The following is a 20,368-nucleotide window of genomic DNA, read 5'->3' as shown; positions in this document are numbered from 1 at the left end:
TAGTGTGTGTTTACGGTGGCATTTTAACTTTTCTTTAATATGATTCTAAATGTCGGGTTGAAAAGGCAAAGTATAAAGGATAACTTTTAGAAAAAGAACATTCCCTTTGTCCCACAATGCTTTGTGGATCAAAAAGACTGTTGGTATGCTTTAACATCAATTAATACTTCATGTAAAACATAAGTGTTTATCTGATTGTGTGTATCTGTGTGTGTATATATATATATATATGGTTCTGTGCATATCTGTGTGTGTGTATAGATGTATGGTTCTGTGTGTATCTGTGTGTGTGTGTATAGATGTATGGTTCTGTGTGTGTCCAGGCAGATAAGGAGTGTGCGTGTGGGAGTGTGTGTGTGGGAGTGTGTGTGTGGCGTGTGCGCCTGTGTGAGTCTGCCAGATCAGGAGTATGTGCCACGTGCGTATGTGAGAGGGTGTGTATGTGAGAGGGGATAAGGAGTGTGTGTGTGTGTGTGTGTGTGAGAGATCAGGAGTGTGTGTGTGTGTGTGTGTGAGAGAGATCAGGAGTGTGTGTGTGTGTGTGTGTGTGTGTGTGTGTGTGAGCGAGATCAGGAGTGTGTGTGTGTGTGTGTGTGAGAGATCAGGAGTTGTCCACCACCTGGTGAGGTAGGGTGACGGAGGAGCCGTTGATGAAGGAGCCATGTTTGTCCCGCCCCTTCAGGAAGTAGGTGAGCAGCTCTCCCTTCCCCTTCACAAACACCGGCCCCCGCCGCACGAAGCGGAAGCCGTACCCCTTCAGGATGATGTAGCAGTCCTCCACCACCTGGGGGTAGCAAAAACAGCTGTATTGGTGCTTCATAATGTGTGACTGTGTGTGTGTGTGTATATGTTGTTTGTGTGTGAGCCAGGTTCTCTGACACCAGTACTCCCAGATGGTTAATGCAATTGAAGCCTCTCTCTGATGTTGGGGGACCAGGGTTGGGGTTAACCCTATAACCCTTTAGTGGAGTGGAGGAGAGGGGAGGTAGACACAGGAGAGGAGTGGAGTGGTTAGGGTTAACCCTATAACCCTAACCCTGACTGATCTGTCACCAGACAAGATCGGCTTAATGCTGTTGTTATTGTAATGATGTAGGAGTTCTTCTCTGCAAGCTTTGCTTCTTTCTCAACCAACACCACCGCACACCCCCCTCTCCTCCACTCCACTCCTCTCCTGTGTCTCCCTCCACTCCTCTCCTGTGTCTCCCTCCACTCCTCTCCTGTGTCTCCCTCCACTCCACTCCTGTATCTCCCTCTCCTCCTCTCCTGTGTCTCCCTCCACTCCTCTCCTGTGTCTCCCTCTCCTCCACTCCTCTCCTGTGTCTCCCTCTCCTCCACTCCTCTCCTGTGTCTCCCTCTCCTCCACTCCTCTCCTGTGTCTCCCTCTCCTCCTCTCCTGTGTCTCCCTCCACTCCTCTCCTGTGTCTCCCTCTCCTCCACTCCTCTCCTGTGTCTCCCTCCACTCCTCTCCTGTGTCTCCCTCTCCTCCACTCCTCTCCTGTGTCTCCCTCTCCTCCACTCCTCTCCTGTGTCTCCCTCTCCTCCACTCCTCTCCTGTGTCTCCCTCCACTCCTCTCCTGTGTCTCCCTCCACTCCTCTCCTGTGTCTCCCTCCACTCCACTCCTGTGTCTCCCTCTCCTCCACTCCTCTCCTGTGTCTCCCTCTCCTCCACTCCACTCCACTCCTGTGTCTCCCTCTCCTCCACTCTTCTCCTGTGTCTCCCTCTCCTCCACTCCACTCCACTCCTGTGTCTCCCTCTCCTCTCCTCCTCTCCTGTGTCTCCCTCCACTCCTCTCCTGTGTCTCCCTCTCCTCCACTCCTCTCCTGTGTCTCCCTCCACTCCTCTCCTGTGTCTCCCTCTCCTCCACTCCTCTCCTGTGTCTCCCTCTCCTCCACTCCTCTCCTGTGTCTCCCTCCACTCCTCTCCTGTGTCTCCCTCCACTCCTCTCCTGTGTCTCCCTCTCCTCTCCTCCTCTCCTGTGTCTCCCTCCACTCCTCTCCTGTGTCTCCCTCCACTCCTCTCCTGTGTCTCCCTCTCCTCTCCTCCTCTCCTGTGTCTCCCTCCACTCCTCTCCTGTGTCTCCCTCCACTCCACTCCTGTGTCTCCCTCTTCTCCACTCCTCTCCTGTGTCTCCCTCTCCTCCACTCCACTCCACTCCTGTGTCTCCCTCTCCTCCACTCCTCTCCTGTGTCTCCCTCTCCTCCACTCCTCTCCTGTGTCTCCCTCCACTCCTCTCCTGTGTCTCCCTCTCCTCTCCTCCTCTCCTGTGTCTCCCTCCACTCCTCTCCTGTGTCTCCCTCCACTCCACTCCTGTCTCCCTCTCCTCCACTCCTCTCCTGTGTCTCCCTCTCCTCCACTCCTCTCCTGTGTCTCCCTCTCCTCCACTCCACTCCTTAGTCTCCCTCTCCTCCACTCCTCTCCTGTGTCTCCCTCTCCTCCACTCCACTCCACTCCTGTGTCTCCCTCTCCTCCACTCCACTGTGTCTGTCCCATGTTTCTAGTCGTCAGTTTGTAAGCCAGCAGTAGTTTCTCTCCTGACCTGGATGTTCCCCATCACCCCAGTAGACTCCATCCTGCTCGCCACGTTCACAGTGTTGCCCCAGATGTCGTAGTGAGGCTTCCGTGCTCCAATCACACCCGCCAGCACCGCCCCCTTATTCAGACCTGGCAGGGGGTTCAAAACACATCAAACTGTACTCACATACACAAACACACACACAGACACACGCACATACACACACACAGACAGACATACACACACACACACACACACAGTCACACACCACAAATCCCATTGCGGCTCAGTCCTCACCTATACGTAGCATGAAGTTGTTGAAGGACTGGTAGTTGATGTTCATCAGGGTGATCTTCATGGCCAAGGCAAAGTCTGCCAGGTCAGCCAGGTGCTGCCAGCGCTCGCGCTCACACAGCTCCTCCTTCTGGTCACAGCAGGAACTGCACTCAACACCCTTGTGTCTTCACCATCATCATCACCAATCCCACTATAACCTCTAAATCATGTCCTCATCCTTCCCGCCCACTCAATGACCTCTAGATGACCTCTGCCTAGCCTGAAGGAGAACTGTGGATGTTCTGTTTAGAAACTCTGGATACTTTTGATTGTTTGAGATGCGGTTCTAAATAAAGGGATCATCCTCATCAGTTGGGCATCTCATGTGAGTAACTCCTAGATTTGACATGTTTACATTCTTTTAGCCCACGCTTTGATCCAAACAGACTTATATCTAGAAAGTACAGCAGAACACCATTAGAAGGGCAGATATCTACAGTATGTTGTGGTCAGCATCAAGGAGGTGAGTATTAATCATCAAAGTACAGTTTTGGCTGGTCCTCACTGAACCTGCGCAAGCTTAAACTAGTAAACATTGATTTATACCATGGTCTGGGTGATTGGCTGCAGGGGTGTCCATTATCAGGTGATATATGGACACCAACTAAGTAGTTCCAGCAAAACTTTCACCTTCAGTCTTTTCAGTCTTTTCACCGTTCTAAATTATTGCGCTGACTACATAGTATGAGCCTGTACAAAGTGTCTGAAATAAGTAACCAGAACAACAGGACACAGTCAAAGCCTCCATTTACAATTTTGAAAGGGTTTAACAAGCTAAAATGTAATTACAACAATGAGTGACTTCAATATTTCTTTTAACCTATTTGAAAAATGTTACTATTCTGAATTTTCTGTGTCAGTGTCACATAGCTGCTCATCTCACATCCCACTCGCTAGTCAATCTACACTACTTCTTTGAATAAATGCCAACCTCTAATAAATGCTGCACCAAAAATGAACATTGTGTAAAAACGCCACCCTCAATTAAACGCCACACCCCAAAAAATAGTGATGATTTTGCGAATTTGCCTTTCATCACTAGGCTTTTTGTTTGACCTCCTTGTCTATTCTTAGTTTGTCTATGGCCGCACTGTAGCTACAATTCACAAAATGTATCTTACTAATTAAACGCCGCCTTTGAATAAACGCAAATCGTTGGCAAGTGACCATGGTACAAGCGGGATAATGCCCTTCGAGGTATACAATATCATCCGCTGCGCATCGGACGGTTCACGCCACCGCATCGTCCATTATTGGATGATATTGTACACCTCATCGGGCATTATCTCTAACTTGATTTATAAGATCATGTACATTTGTCTTGTCTGAAACACTGTTCAACCTGTTGCGGTTGAAAACATATTAATTATCTCACACACGCAAATCATGAATAAAGACATGAGCGGCAGTATTCCAGGACGTATCCTGTACCTTCAGACCCGCGTATCCATAGCTGGCGTCTGGGGTGACGCCGGAGGCAGCCATGTAGGTGCTGCCGATGGTCTTGATCTTGGTGATGCAACGGAACTGAGACTCGTCCAGGAGCTGCGGGGACCGAGGTTAAAGGTCACGTCTTAGTTAAAAACATTACAAATCACTTCCTGTTCCTGTTAGAGCGAAGCTCCTGTCTCTCTAGGGACGACAACATCACTGCTTACGCTGTCAAAGTCGGAGATGATCTCATTGAGGAAGCGGAGGCACTCAATGCCCCCGTTGTTGATGCTCTCCTCCGTGTAGAAGTCTGAGAAGTTGGGGATGGAGGCAAACATCACCCCGATCTCGTCGTACGACTGGCTGTACAGCTCCTGGAGGGGTCATTAGGAGGGGAGTGAGGAGAGTGCTGGGGGGGTTCAGCTTAGAGTATCTGACTTCAGATCAAGGGTTGCAGGGTGTAAATCCCTCCTCTCTACACTGCAATCTCAATGAATACATGATTATTATTCTTATAAATATCACGTTCAGTCAATTTCTTTGTTTCTGTTTTGTTGAAATAAATATAAGATCTTACAGCTCAGAGCTCCAGTAACCTCCCTCATTCTTTCCTATCTCTCAACCCTCCCCCTGAATGTCCTCATCCCTCCCCCTGCATGTCCTCATCCCTTCCCCTGCATCTCCTCATCCCTCCCCCTGCATGTCCACATCCCTCATCCCTCCCCCTGCATGTCCACATCTTAGTTAGAGGGTCTGTAAAGAGAGTAGAGTTAGATAGTGTATACAGAGAGAGGAGATAGGTAGTGTATACAGAGAAGATAGTTTATTTATAAAGAGTAGAGTTAGATCGTTTATATATAGGGCGTAGAGTTTATACATATAGAGAGTAGAGTTAACTACTGTATACATAGAGTAGAGTTAGGTAGTGTATACAGAGAGTAGAGATAGTGTATCCAGAGAGAGGAGATAGTATATATAGAGAGAGAATATAGTGTGTACAGAGAGAGGAGATAGTGTATACAGAGAGAGGAGATACAGTGTATACAGAGAGAGGAGATACAGTGTATACAGAGAGAGATGATAGTGTATACAGAGAGAGGAGATACAGTGTATACAGAGAGAGATGATAGTGTATACAGAGAGAGATGATAGTGTATACAGAGAGAGAAGAGCCCCACCCACCTCGTCCCTCTTCTTGGAACCAAGGAAGTGTTTGGCCACGTGTTCCGGCAGCATGTTGGTGACCAGAGCCTCGTTCCAGCGCCGCATCTCATACACCTTCTCCTTCTGCTCATGGACCTCGATCTTCCACAGGAACAGCGTGCGAGCCAGCTTCTCCACCTGAGGGGGGAAAAATGCCAGAAGCACAGTGAGCTCGTACACAGACCCACCTTGCTGAGGACCCACCCTGATGAGGACCCACCCTGATGAGGACCCACCCTGATGAGGACCCACCCTGCTGAGGACCCACCCTGATGAGGACCCACCCTGCTGAGGACTCACCCTGATGAGGACCCACCCTGCTGAGGACTCACCCTGCTGAGGACTCACCCTGATGAGGACCCACCCTGATGAGGACTCACCCTGATGAGGACTCACCCTGATGAGGACCCACCCTGATGAGGACCCACCCTGATGAGGACCCACCCTGATGAGGACCCACCCTGATGAGGACCCACCCTGCTGAGGACCCACCCTGCTGAGGACTCACCCTGATGAGGACTCACCCTGATGAGGACCCACCCTGCTGAGGACCCACCCTGATGAGGACCCACCCTGATGAGGACTCACCCTGATGAGGACTCACCCTGCTGAGGACCCACCCTGCTGAGGACCCACCCTGATGAGGACTCACCCTGATGAGGACTCACCCTGATGAGGACCCACCCTGATGAGGACCCACCCTGCTGAGGACCAACCCTGCTGAGGACCCACCCTGCTGAGGACCAACCCTGATGAGGACCCACCCTGATGAGGACCCACCCTGATGAGGACCCACCCTGATGAGGACCCACCCTGATGAGGACCCACCCTGATGACGACTTACGTGGCGAGAGAAGTAGTAGAGGCTGGCCATCATGACGAGGATCATGGAGGTGGTGGAGTACCTGGAGGGCACCTGCCCCGACCTGGCAGAACACAGGCTCGTCTGAGGGGGGGTAAACCACACCTGCACCAGCACTGCCATCCCATCATAATACACTCACCGGTAGTCCTGAAAACGGGCCATGTCGTAGCGGTCGAAGATGTCCCTCCAGCTGTAGATGTTGACGATGCCAGTAGTCACGGTGATGAGGAGCATGAGTGTGAGCTTGACCATGTGACTGACCTGGACCAGCATGGTGGTCGCCATGAGTGCCAGCACAGACATGTAGCTGTAGTATTTTGGGTTCTGAACGCAACCCTCCGCACCTGACAAGATGGCCGCCGAAGAGACGGTGGCGTTCCCGGGAGATACACAGCTCAGCTGTGGGGGAGGGGAGGAAAGACAGGGAGCGACAAGAGGGAGAAGGAAGGGAGGGATGACTCAGAAAAGCAGAGACATCACTAACATATTTAGTGACGAACATAACACATTTACCACCACCCCACTATGGTAATAGGACTAGCCTGACTGAGCTTCTCACCATGTCCACAATGTCGGCCATGGTGAGAATGAAGATGGCGGCCATGGCCCAGGTATTCCTGGCCCAGCGTGTGTGGTCCATCCAGGTGGAGAAACACACCAGTTTCTTAGGGAACACCTGAGGTAAACAACATCAGGTGTAAACATCCTGAGGTAAACAACAGCCTCATTCACCTCAAAACCAACAATCCTTCTTAATAACACCACAATGGGGTAGCCAGCGAGGGAGAGACAGAGAGGGAGAGAGAAAGATGGAGAGGGAGAGATAGAGGGAGAGACAGAGATGGAGAGGGAGAGACAGAGGGAGAGAGATAGAGGGAGAGAGACAGAAGGACAGAGAGAGAGACAGAGAGAGAGAGACAGAGAGAGAGAGAGAGAGAGAGAGAGAGAGAGAGAGAGAGAGAGAGAGAGAGAGAGAGAGAGAGAGAGAGAGAGAGAGAGAGAGAGGGAGAGAGAGAGGGAGACAGAGTGAGAGAGAGTTTTTATATGTGCTATTGCAGTAGGCCCTTCAGAGAGTCAGGTGGCTGAGCGGTTAGGGAATCTGGCTAGTAATCTGAAGGTTGCAAGTTCGAGCCAAATGACGTTGTGTCCTTGGGAAAGGCACTTCACCCTACTTGCCTTGGGGGGGGGATGTCCCTGTACTTACTGTAAGTCGCTCTGGATCGCTCTGCTAAATGACTATATGTAAATGAAATGTGCTGACGTGTATGTTCGTCCATTATGTTCATGGACTTCAAAAGCCTTGAAGCATGAGAAAGATAGCGAGCATTACAAGCTAAGGGCACAGTACCGATCAATATTTGTACATAACGGCTGCATCAATCAAAGCTTGTACATAACGGCTGCATCAATCAATACTTGCACGTAACAGCTGCATCAATCAATACTACAATACATTGCTGTTGTCAATACATTTAACATTTCCATGAAGTGCCTGGGCTCTGGTGTTTCAGGGTACCAAGCCCTTCATCAACACCACATGACACTGACACTAAGGCACGTTACACTTCCATTCTGCTGCACACGGCACAACATGGTTGTTCCACAGCTGTTTGATGGTGTTGCCGTAAGCTGCCTAAGCAGAATTCAACAGACCCCGACTGTGATGTGCATTTCAGGTCATATTTCTTTGTCAATAGACGACTGGCTGACTTCTGCTCTCTGATTGGTTGTTCTTAAGGAAGAGGAGGAGGGAGAGGAAATGGATGGAAGAGAGGCGGAGACAAGAAAGGGGACAGAGGGGGGAGACCTCTCACCCGAGGGAAGATGGCCGCCAGGGAGCAGATGGTGAGGATGAGCAGCAGGATCTCTCCCACTGCCAGGGTGAGATAGTTGGCTATCAACCTATCAGGAGACAGAAGAGAGAGGTGAGAATGGAACATGTGCAGGGAAAGAGAGAGGGAAGGAGACAGAGAGGGAGAGACAGAAATGGAGAGACAGAGAGGAGAGAGAGTGAGGCAGAGAGAGAGAGCAGCTCACTGTGGGTCTATGAGAGCCTCCATGGCTGCAGTGAAGAGCAGCACCACACAGGAGCAGCTGAAGGCAGCGCCGCTCTGTTTCTCCTTCTCCACAGAATACCTGGTCTCCAGCTCTGGGTCCACGAAGCGCAGCGACAGAGGGTTGGTGTGTCTCCCCTTCAGACTGACGGAGGGAGGGGGGGAGGGAGAAAGAGAGGAACAGAGGGAGAGAGGGAAAAAGAAAGGAACAGAGGGATAAAGGATTGAAAAAGAGAGAAAAGGGGAAATATGTTGCTGGTCCTCTAATGAGACTCACACACTCACACATACACTCAGACACACACGCACACACACACTCACGCCTGGATGGTTTCTCTCTCCAGCAGAGCCTCGTTGAGCAGCTTGTTGAGCTCCTGCTCGTTCTCCTGGGCATCGATGACGCGCTCCGCAAGGTCCCTCAGCCTTAGCCTCCGCCGGGGGTTAGGGAAGGACGGGTTCACCACCTGGGGGTGCGGGAAGGTGAGGAAAGGAGGGAGGGAGGGAGGGAGGGAGGGAGGGAGGGAGGGAGGGAGGGAGGGAGGGAGGGAGGGAGGGAGGGAGGGAGGGAGGGAGGGAGGGAGAAGGTTGGGGGAGGAAGAGAGGGTGGACGAGAGAGAAACAGAGAGAGACAGAGAAAGGGAGGAGAGGGAGAGAGAGACAGAGAGAGACAGAGAAAGGGAGGGAGAGAGAGAGACACAGAGAGACAGAAAACGGGAGCGGAGGGACAGAGAAAAAGTGGGTATGGCACAGGTGTAGAAAGCAGTATTTGACAATGCCACAGGTGTACTGAACACTGTGTGTGTGTGTGTGTGTGTGCGTGCGTGTGTGTAAGTGTGCATGCGAGTGTGTGTGAGTATATGAGGGTGTGTGTGTGTGTGTACCCGTGTGTCCAGGTCCTCTGGTTCCTCAGGTGTGGTGCAGGCTGTGTTCACACTCCCGTTACACTCCCTGGTGTTGATCAGCAACGGAGAGTTCCCATTGGATGAGGTCACAGACAGCTTCTGATAGGAGGAGGGACAGGAGCTGTGAGGTCATACATCAGGTGTGTGAGTATGTGTGTGTGTGAGTGTGTGTATGTTTTGTATATATGTGTGTGTGTGTGTGTGTGTATGTTTTGTATATGTGTGTGTGTGTGTGTGTGTGTGTGTGTGTGTGTGTGTGTGTGTGTGTGAGAGAGTGTGTGTGCTCTTCTCACCACTCCGTTGATAGCATTCCGCCCCATGGGGTCCTTGGGGACGACCACCAGGTAGGTCTGGATTCCTCGCTCCTTCAGGTAGTCACACCTCTCCCCCCCATCCCCCGGCTCCACCTCAAACTCCCCCTGCAGACACTGCATGGTGCTCTCCGAGATGTGCACCCGCCTGGGGGGAAGAGAGGCGGGGAGATCTGGATGTTAAACCTGCCATCTCTTTCCAGGAACTAACTAGGCTAGCTAACTAGGCTAGCTAACTAGGCTAGCTAACTAGGCTAGCTACCTAGGCTAGCTAACTAGGCTAGCTAACCCTGGTCTTCAGGGGTGGTGGCTGGTCGGCAATGTCTCACCCTGGAACCCCTCCAGCCTCCATCTTGTTGGCAACGGTGACGTCGGTGGACCAGACGTCGTACTGCCACCTCTTCTGCCCCAGCACACCCCCCAGCACGGTGCCGCTGTGGACCCCCACGCGCATGTCCACCTGTGTCTGGGTCTTCTCACGCACATACCTGGGGACACACACCTGTCACACCACACAACACTACCTCCCTCCTCCTAAGACCTGTCACACCACACAACACTACCTCCCTCCTCCTAAGACCTGTCACACCACACAACACTACCTCCCTCCTCCTAAGACCTGTCACACCACACAACACTACCTCCCTCCTCCTAAGACCTGTCACACCACACAACACTACCTCCCCGCTCCTCCTAACACCTGTCACACAACACAACACTACCTCCCTCCTCCTCCCTCCTCGTCCCCCTCCCGCCTCTCTTACGAGATGGCGTCCACCATGGCCAGTCCCATCAGGATGGAGCAGGCGGCGTGGTCGTCACGGTAATCAGGCAGGCCACAGATGCAGTAGTAACAGTCTCCCAGGATCTTGATCCTCAGTTGGTGGTGTTTCTACACACACACACACACACACACACACACACACACACACACACATGTACTGTATGTCAGTGTGTGAGTGTTTGTGTGTGTGAGTGTGTGTTTGTGTTTGTGTGTGTGTGTGTGAGACTCACGGCGGCCAGCTTGTCGAAGCGAGCAAACAGCTCGTTGAGTAGCTTAACCAGCTCCTGGGCGCTGCAGGAGGAGGAGAGCTGGGTGAAGCCCACGATGTCAGCAAACAGGATGCTGAGGAGAGGACACATGTTAGCCAGGATGCTGAGGAGAGGACACATGTTAGCCAGGATGCTGAGGAGAGGACACATGTTAGCCAGGATGCTCCTCCTGCCCCTCCTCCTCATGCTCCACCGGGTGCCCCCCACCGGGTGCCCCCCACCGGGTGCCCCCCACCTGGTGCCCCCCACCTGGTTACCCCCACCGGGTGCCCCCCACCGGGTGCCCCCCACCGGGTGCCCCCCACTACCTGACGTTCTGGTGGCGGTACATGTACATGGTGTTGAACTGCTGCATCTCTTTCTGACTGGCCTCCTTCTTCATGTCCTGCAGCATCTCGTCTGCGATGTGCTTGGGCAGGATGGACAACAGCAGGCGCTCCTGGGGGGAGGGGGGAGTAGGATGAATGGATCCAGACTTAAAACGACACACACAATCAAAACAGATGTTTGCACTATGCCTCCACCCAGGCCTAGCTACAGAGCCTGAATCTAAGTGATCAAACACCAGCAATATAAACTTGAATGTGTCAAGCAAACAAAGGCTTAAATACACACAAACCACATACACACACCACATACACACACAACATACACACACACAACACACACTACACACACCACATACACACCACATACACACCACATACACACCACATACACACCACATACACAGATACACGTACACATACACTCTGACGCATGCTGATGAAGACACATGACTGTGTATCCCCTTCACACACACTCCCAGTGAGAAGAGGTTAAACACAACAGTGAGAGAGAGAGAAATAGACAATGAGAAAGAAAGAGAAGAGAGGGAGAATGAGAGAGGAGAAAAACCTAACTGCTGTATTTTAGGAGCAAAGTATGTATCAGCCTGTCATGGCCTTCGAGACAGCCACAATGAGAACAATGTATAATGTGTCAAACATAACATGTTTTCATTTTTGTTTTCATATTTTGTAAAAATTTTACTGTAATTAAAAAAAATTCTAATCGATCATTTGATTATTACTATTATTATTATCATTATATAACCTTGTGTATGTGCGTATGTATGTGAATTTATGGGTAGATACATGTGTATATACTGTATACGTGTGGGTGTATGTACACGTGTGTATGTGTATATATATATATATGTGTGTGTGTGTATTTATTTACTTATTTATGTATTTATTTCTACCGATTATTTGGCAACATTGATAATATACCAACTTGAATAATAATAACATGGATACAAGTTGTACACCTGTGTGGTGTAGCTACATGTATGTATGTGTTTATTTACCGTGTGTGTCTCTCTGTATGTAAGTGTATGAAATACAAGTATATATAAGGCCTTAATTTACATTGATGAATATTTGTCTAATTCTACCGTTGCTTTGGCAATATGAACAATTGCTGTTTTCATGCCAATAAAGCCCTTTGAACTGAACTGAAGAGAGAGAAGGAGAATGAGAGACAGAGAATGAGAGAGAGAGGCAGAGAGAGAATGACAGAGAAAACTGGATGAGCGAGTCAGCACTGTGATTACAGCTGACATCGTCTCAGGAGATTGGTCACCATGGTAACCTGCAGCGACCGGAGGCTTCTTGATTGGCCAGGTGCCCTCTTCTCCCAGAAGCCTCTGCTTCTCCATTAGTATTCTGGGACTTCCTCCCCTCATGGTCTTATCAGACTCTCTACCTCTCTCTCCCTTTCTCTCTGTCTCTCTCTACCTCTCTCTCTCTCTGTGTGTCTCTCTGCCTCTCTCTGTGAGTGTGTGTCTCTCTCTCCTCTCTCTCTGCCTCTCTCTCTCTCTGTCTCTCTGCCTCTCTCTCTCTCTGTGTGTGTGTGTCTCTCTCTCCTCTCTCTCTGTGTCTCTCTCTCTACCTCTCTCTCTGTCTGTCTGTGTGTGTCTCTCTACCTCTGTGTGTGTGTGTGTGTGTCTCTCTCTGTCTTTCTCTCTCTCTGTCTCTCTCCCTGTCATTCTTTCTCTCTGTCTCTCTCTGGCTCTCTCTCTCTTTGTCTCTCTCTCTCTCTGTCTCTCTCTGTCTCTCTCCCCCTTTCTCTCTCTACAAACCCCCTTGCCACAGGAGAGACTGCAGAGGGAGTGATACCACAAACACACACACACACTTGTGCATGCACAAGGCATACATAAACTGTCCACATGTGACTGTTGGTATGTATACCTGACTACCACATACACACACTGCTGCCTATGCCTTTCTTCTCCTCTCTCTTTACCAGCCGCATTATGACCTTCCAGTACTTCCTCTGTCTCAGTCAGTCCCCCCAACCTTCCTTCCCTCCCTCCACCCTTCCCTCCTTTCCCTCCCTCCACCCTTTCCTCCTTCCTTCCTTTCCTCCCTCCACCCTCCCCCCCTCCATCCCTGTCCCCAACCCCCCCCCCCCCCCCCCTCCGTCTCTCACCTGCTGCTGGCTCTGCTCCTCCAGGTTGAGCTTTACTTCCAGGGACTGGCGCGCCTCCAGGAAGGCCTTGCGGTGCTTGCGGTCGGCCATGTAGTAAGACATGACTCCCACAGTGATGGAGCACATGTAGATCACCAGGTTAGCCAGGAGCTGCTCAGAACACACACACACATATAAACACGTACACACACACGTACACACACACATGTACACACACACATGTATACACACGTACACACTCACCCACACACACATACATACACACACACTCATGTAATGCGGGGGCTGAGGCAGGGTACTGTGGTCTGAACTTTCCTGATCGTCCCGGTCAAAGCTAGAGTAGCTATAGTGGCAGCTATAGTGTCCCCTGGCCTGGCAGCTATAGTGTCCTGGCCTGGCAGCTATAGTGTCCTGGCCTGGCAGCTATAGTGTCCTGGCCTGGCAGCTATAGTGTCCTGGCCTAGCAGCTATAGTGTCCCCTGGCCTGGCAGCTATAGTGTCCTGGCCTGGTAGCTATAATGTCCCCTGGCCTAGCATCTATAGTGTCCTAGCCTGGCAGCTATAGTGTCCTGGCCTGGCAGCTATAGTGTCCCCTGGCCTGGCAGCTATAGTGTCCTGGCCTGGCAGCTATAGTGTCCTGGCCTAGCAGCTATAGTGTCCTGGCCTGGCAGCTATAGTGTCCTGGCCTAGCAGCTATAGTGTCCCCTGGCCTAGCAGCTATAGTGTCCCCTGGCCTGGCAGCTATAGTGTCCTGGCCTGGCAGCTATAGTGTCCTGGCCTAGCAGCTATAGTGTCCCCTGGCCTGGCAGCTATAGTGTCCTGGCCTGGCAGCTATAGTGTCCCCTGGCCTAGCAGCTATAGTGTCCCCTGGCCTGGCAGCTATAGTGTCCCCTGGCCTGGCAGCTATAGTGTCCTGGCCTAGCAGCTATAGTGTCCTGGCCTAGCAGCTATAGTGTCCTGGCCTGGCAGCTATAGTGTCCCCTGGCCTAGCAGCTATAGTGTCCTGGCCTGGCAGCTATAGTGTCCCCTGGCCTAGCAGCTATAGTGTCCTTGCCTAGCAGCTATAGTGTCCTGGCCTAGCAGCTATAGTGTCCTGGCCTGGCAGCTATAGTGTCCTGGCCTAGCAGCTATAGTGTCCTGGCCTGGCAGCTAGCGTGTCCTGGCCTGGCAGCTATAGTGTCCTAGCCTGGCAGCTATAGTGTCCTGGCCTGGCAGCTATAGTGTCCCCTGGCCTGGCAGCTATAGTGTCCTGGCCTGGCAGCTATAGTGTCCTGGCCTAGCAGCTATAGTGTCCTGGCCTAGCAGCTATAGTGTCCTGGCCTGGCAGCTATAGTGTCCTGGCCTAGCAGCTATAGTGTCCCCTGGCCTGGCAGCTATAGTGTCCTGGCCTGGCAGCTATAGTGTCCTGGCCTAGCAGCTATAGTGTCCTGGCCTGGCAGCTATAGTGTCCTGGCCTAGCAGCTAGTGTCCCCTTGCCTGGCAGCTATAGTGTGCTGGTCAGACGATAATGTGCCAATATGATAGAGAAACAAGAGAACATGGAGAACAGAGGACAGGGAGGTAGAGAGCAATAACTCTGGCAATATCTAAGAGGCCTGTCTGGGTCAGGACACTTCAAACCGTTGCTCTGTTTTCCACTCTGCTGTTTCATAAATTCAGACATGCAGCAGAAGGATCAATATGGTCGTTTCATGGCGGAGACTGCAGCAGGGGCAGAGCACGTGCTCAGCCACACCTCCATGTGATCAGCACAGCTGCTCTGGGGAATCAGCCCACACTTCCTGGATGGCTAGTTATGACATGTTAATGAACGGTCATGTGATTTACTTCCTCTAAAGCAGTAAACAAGGAAGAGCTAGCATGCTGCACCTCTGGCTCCCATAGGTGTAACTCACCAGGTGAGTAACTAACCCTAACCCTAACTCACCAGGTGAGTAACTAACCCTAACTCACCAGGTGAGTAACTAACCCTAACTCACCAGGTGAGTAACTAACCCTAACTCACCAGGTAGGTAACTAACCCCAACCCTAACTCACCAGGTGAGTAACTAACCCTAACCCTAACTTCCCAGGTGAGTAACTAACCCTAACCCTAACTCACCAGGTGAGTAACTAACCCTAACCCACCAGGTGAGTAACTAACCCTAACCCTAACTCACCAGGTGAGTAACTAACCCTAACCCTAACTCACCAGGTGAGTAACTAACCCTAACTCACCAGGTGAGTAACTAACCCTAAGCCTAACTCACCAGGTGAGTAACTAACCCTAATTCACCAGGTGAGTAACTAACCCTAACCCTAACTCACCAGGTGAGTAACTAACCCTAAGCCTAACTCACCAGGTGAGTAACTAACCCTAACTCACCAGGTGAGTAACTAACCCTAACCCTAAATCACCAGGAACTACTCCCCCATCTCCTCTTCCCACCTGTCTCCCCCGTCTCTCCCCCCTCCTTATTTGTCTCCCCTCCTCGTCCTCTCCTGTCTCCCCTCCCCACCTGTCTCCCCCGTCTCCCCCCTCCCAACCTGTCTTCCCTCGTCATATGTCTCCACCGTCTCCTGTGTCCCCTCCCCACCTGTCTCCCCCATCTCCTGCCTCCCCACCTGTCTCCCCTCTCCACCTGTCTCCCCTCCCCATCCCCATCTGTCTCCCCTCCTCACCTGTCTCCCTCCCCCTCCTCACCCGTCTCCCCTCCCCACCTGTCTCCCCTCCCCACCTGTCTCCCCCGTCTCCCTCCTCCTCACCTGTCTCCCCTCCTCACCTGTCTCCCCTCGTCATATGTCTCCACCGTCTCCCCTCCTCACCTGTCTCCCCTCCCCACCTGTCTCCCTTCCTCACTTGTCTCCCCCATCTCTTCCCTCCTCACCTGTCTCCCCTCCTAACCTGTCTCCCGTCTCCCCCCTTTTCACCATATGCCTCCACTGCCTCCCCTCTCCGCCTCCTCACCTGTCTCCCCAGCGCCCCCGCTTGGATGTGATCCTGCTGCTGCTGTGCGATGGTGACCCCCAGTACCAGGGTGTGAATGCTGCAGGTCACGGCAGTGATCAGCACGATGGGTGTGAGTCTGAGTGGCAGCGTGAGGAAGCAGGAGAAGCTGAAGAAGGCCTGCCAGCCCACCGTGTCGCTGGCCTGGTGGCAGCGGCCGTAGTTCAGTCCCAGGTAGCAAAACACCTGCGCAGCAATCAGCACCCACAGGGCATAGGGCACCACCCTGCGCGTCACCCGGCCGGGCAGCAGGCCAAAGCGACACAGCACGTAGAGCAGGATGTCGGACGCCAGCCCCACTGACGCCACCGCCACTGACGCCATCTTGTCACCGGTGTACACCACAGCACACATCACGATGATGTAGCAGTCGAAGAGCGCGGCAAACACCACCAGCACCAGCAGGGTCTCGTGGCGCTGACGCCGGAAGTATGTCTGGTACAGGTTCTCCAGAGACTCAGGGGCAAAGGTGAGGCGCATAAAACGGGGCAGGCAGAGGCAGCAGCCAGAGCTGCGGACCGTTACCTCGTGCGTCCGGCCCACCGCCTGGCCCGGGTCGGACGGCAGTGTCACCGAGCAGTCGGCAGAGTACTCTGCTGAGTACTCCGGCTCTGAGAAGGCCCGGTTGCGAGGCATGGTGAACACAAACCAGGGGCTTGTAAACAACAACAACTCTGTTTAGGGTGACCTTTACGATGGAGGAGCAAAATCACCTTCAGAGCCTGTTTTGTAACATCCCCCTGTTCTGTCGATTGGTCAGAGGCTCACCCTAACCTCACCCAAACTGTAAACGTGCTGACAGTCAGGCCCTGTTGTGTGAGGACCAGTCACTCCTACATGCTGGTTTTGTGTGACTGGTCATTTTGGTTCTGGGCCATGGCGAGGCCTCTTCCGGAGGAACGGAACACACACAAGCTTCCACACACCTCTAACCCTAACACCTCCCTTCACAGTGTCTATCAAGTACTCAGGGTACAAATGTGTCTATCAAGTACTCAGGGTACAAATGTGTCTATCAAGTACTCAGGGTACAAATGTGTCTATCAAGTACTCAGGGTACAAATGTGTCTATCAAGTACTCAGGGTACAAATGGCGGCTGATGCGGTTCCTTCAGAAGCACCAGTCCAGGTATAAGGGCCGTAATGCCAATATAGTCCCTGAATTGAGCTCACGGTGCCACATGAATGTCCTTGTTTCCTTTAAAAAAAGCCTTGGTGTTTATTTCCTATCTCCGTTCTCGGTCCACTGCAGTCGGCGCCATCGTTCACGTGGGGTTTCCATGGCGAAAAGTAGCATAAGAAAAACACCGGGAAGGTGGAATGCAGAAGGGGCACGGTAGTTGGCAAAGCCCCTTCCATCCAACCTTCAAGACTAGATATAGTAGGCTACAATCTCTCACGCCGCTCCAGTCGCAGAAGTGCAACTTCTTGATGACCAGCGGAAAAGGAAAAAACGAATGCTGACATGTAGCCTAGGCTGGGCCTTGACTGTCCATATGAAAAGACGGCATGTAGTTCATTACAAATGTGTCCCTTGAGTAGATAGCGTATGTGCTTTAAGAGGATAATATCCCCGGAGCTCTATGCTGGAGTGCTGCTCATTTCATAGAGCGCGTCCAGGAAACAGGCTACATGTTGCGCTCTAAACAACACTCTACTGAACAAGAAAATGTATTTCTAAAATAACACAAAAAACATCGAAAGGGAATCCTCCATTTAAATTGCACAAGACTGCTGTGTTCTTGCCCCGAGTATGAGTGTAAAGACTATTTTAAATTCTTGGCATAGCCTAACGATAAGAAGAGTCAATTTAAACATAGGCCTCGGTGTGAAATCGGTTTTGCTACATTTCAGTTTAAGATGAATATGAAGGCTTGGTTTGGTATATTCACCGAAACCGATCGACTGGCGAAAAAGGCTCCATTTCACACATGTTGTTAATTTCACACATGACTGACAAAAATAGCCAAAAAAACGTGATCTTTCAGTCTGTCATCTGCCGATGACAAGATGTTTGGGATCTGTGAGCCTCCTCTCTAACGACTCTGAGCCGAGGGTTAGTGCCAGATGCTGTGAAAATCATCCGCATATTGTTGCATCCGCTTACCGAGCCATGAAAAAATGGACACTTTAGGTCCCCTTTAGATTGCTGTCATCTCAGTGGGGATTAATGTCTCTTTCGATCATGAAATCAGCACCCGGCTGGCATCTTGGTATCATATAAAACCCTGTACAAGCCTCATCGACAAATGTAGTGGCTGTAACGCCGAATACTGCCTTGATCTTCAACAGCCTTCCGTAGAAAACGCGGAACAACACTGCTCTCTTACTGGCTACTATGACACTTTCTCCCCCCGTTAAGCCCGCCCCCATGCACAACCGAGAGCTTTCTGTCACCAAAAGAAGGGACAAACTTTGAGATCAGAGATAGACATTTTGCAAAGTTGCTTGCATTTTTTTATTATGCTGAGTAAAATGTTGGCGTAAGAATGACTTTTCGTCATATCAAGTCATATCAAATTGTATGAAAGTATTAAAACATATTTATAGACTTGTTCAAATATTGATCTGAATTGCCATGGGCAAGGGCAGCCTTTATCAGCCATCAATATCAGACTTTATCTGGCTCATAAAATGAAAGAGAGAGACAGAGAGAGAGAGACAGACAGATAGAGACAGAGAGAGACAGAGACAGAGAGAGACAGAGACAGAGAGAGACAGACAGAGACAGAGAGAGACAGAGAGAGACAGAGACAGAGACAGAGAGAGACAGACAGAGACAGAGAGAGACAGAGAGAGACAGAGACAGAGAGAGACAGAGAAAGACAGAGAGAAGCAGAGAGAGAGACTGGACCAGGTCAGTGTGGGGGAGGTATGGTAATCACTAGCGGACTGGACCAGGTCAGTGTGGCGGAGGTACTGTAATCACTAGCGGACTGGACCAGGTCAGCGTGGGGGAGGTATGGTAATCACTAGCGGACTGGACCAGGTCAGTGTGGGGGAGGTATGGTAATCACTAGCGGACTGGACCAGGTCAGTGTGGCGGAGGTATGGTAATCACTAGCGGACTGGACCAGGTCAGTGTGGCGGAGGTATGGTAATCACTAGCGGACTGGACCAGGTCAGTGTGGCGGAGGTATGGTAATCACTAGCGGACTGGACCAGGTCAGTGTGGCGGAGGTATGGTAATCACTAGCGGACTGGACCAGGTCAGTGTGGGGGAGGTATGGTAATCACTAGCGGACTGGACCAGATCAGTGTGGGGGAGGTATGGTAATCACTAGCGGACTGGACCAGGTCAGTGTGGCGGAGGTATGGTAATCACTAGCGGACTGGACCAGGTCAGTGTGGGGGAGGTATGGTAATCACTAACGGACTGGACCAGGTCAGTGTGGCGGAGGTACTGTAATCACTAGCGGACTGGACCAGGTCAGTGTGGGGGAGGTATGGTAATCACTAGCGGACTGGACCAGGTCAGTGTGGCGGAGGTATGGTAATCACTAGCGGACTGGACCAGGTCAGTGTGGCGGAGGTACTGGACCAGGTCAGTGTGGGGGAGGTATGGTAATCACTAGCGGACTGGACCAGGTCAGTGTGGGGGAGGTATGGTAATCACTAGCGGACTGGACCAGGTCAGTGTGGCGGGGGTATGGTAATCACTAGCGGACTGGACCTGTCTGACACCGGCTGTCATTGACGCTGCCATGAGGTCTGTATAGATCCTTCCACTGACACCCTAAATTGATTCCCTGATCAATATCCAGACAGCAGGAAATTATGTATCAACATCTAGCTTGTAGGGTTCTGTGGCCTCAATCAACCAATCACATCCCCTCCTCTCCCCTCCCCAGAAATCACATGAGTCCATCCTTTGAGGCTAATGTGCTCACATGGTTTCCCCATTTTCATACACACACACTCACTACACACTCTCACACACACTCACTACACACACACACACTCACTACACGCTCTCACACACACACTCACTACACACACTCAATAAGCGCAGCTAGTTCTGGCAGGGCAATCGGGCAGCACGCGTCAGTCAGTGATCGGGGACATAAGGCGTCTTACTCCACCTTCCTTACTCCTCCCACTACCACACCCATGTAGCAGCGCATATCCATTGGGCCACGTCCGATAAGGCGTCTTTAAAAGACGCGCGGATATGCACACACTCACCCCGGTCGTTGTATGATCAGTGCCGCTGCCACCCTCCACCGTCCCCTTCTC

The 20,368-nt window shown here is 51.6% G+C and overlaps 1 protein-coding gene across 3 annotated transcripts; it reads right to left on the bottom strand.

Annotated features, from left to right (window-relative positions):
• Positions 1-528: 528 nt before the first annotated feature.
• adcy3a (adenylate cyclase 3a) lies at positions 529-18,463 on the bottom strand. 3 transcript variants are annotated; one of them, XM_047042297.1, is made up of 20 exons: positions 16,094-18,463; positions 13,147-13,296; positions 10,980-11,110; positions 10,633-10,744; positions 10,383-10,510; positions 9,948-10,106; positions 9,601-9,766; positions 9,287-9,406; positions 8,727-8,869; positions 8,389-8,550; positions 8,166-8,253; positions 6,911-7,027; positions 6,491-6,750; positions 6,331-6,412; positions 5,466-5,624; positions 4,511-4,657; positions 4,284-4,397; positions 2,814-2,940; positions 2,541-2,665; positions 529-784 (listed from the first exon to the last, which is right to left on the bottom strand). In XM_047042297.1, exons 1-20 carry the CDS (start codon positions 16,766-16,768, stop codon positions 602-604), a joined length of 3,348 nt encoding a protein of 1,115 aa, XP_046898253.1. In that variant the 5' UTR covers positions 16,769-18,463; the 3' UTR covers positions 529-601. The 3 variants fall into 3 exon arrangements, with proteins under 3 accessions (XP_046898253.1, XP_046898269.1, XP_046898261.1); XM_047042313.1 differs by having other exon boundaries at positions 8,488-8,550; XM_047042305.1 differs by having other exon boundaries at positions 9,287-9,403.
• Between the last annotated feature and the right edge of the window lie 1,905 nt (positions 18,464-20,368).

The sequence above is a fragment of the Hypomesus transpacificus genome, chromosome 2, assembly GCF_021917145.1.
Source record: "Hypomesus transpacificus isolate Combined female chromosome 2, fHypTra1, whole genome shotgun sequence".
In the NCBI taxonomy this organism is placed as follows: Eukaryota; Metazoa; Chordata; class Actinopteri; order Osmeriformes; family Osmeridae; genus Hypomesus; species Hypomesus transpacificus.
This window is presented reverse-complemented; position numbering and strand designations above follow the sequence as displayed.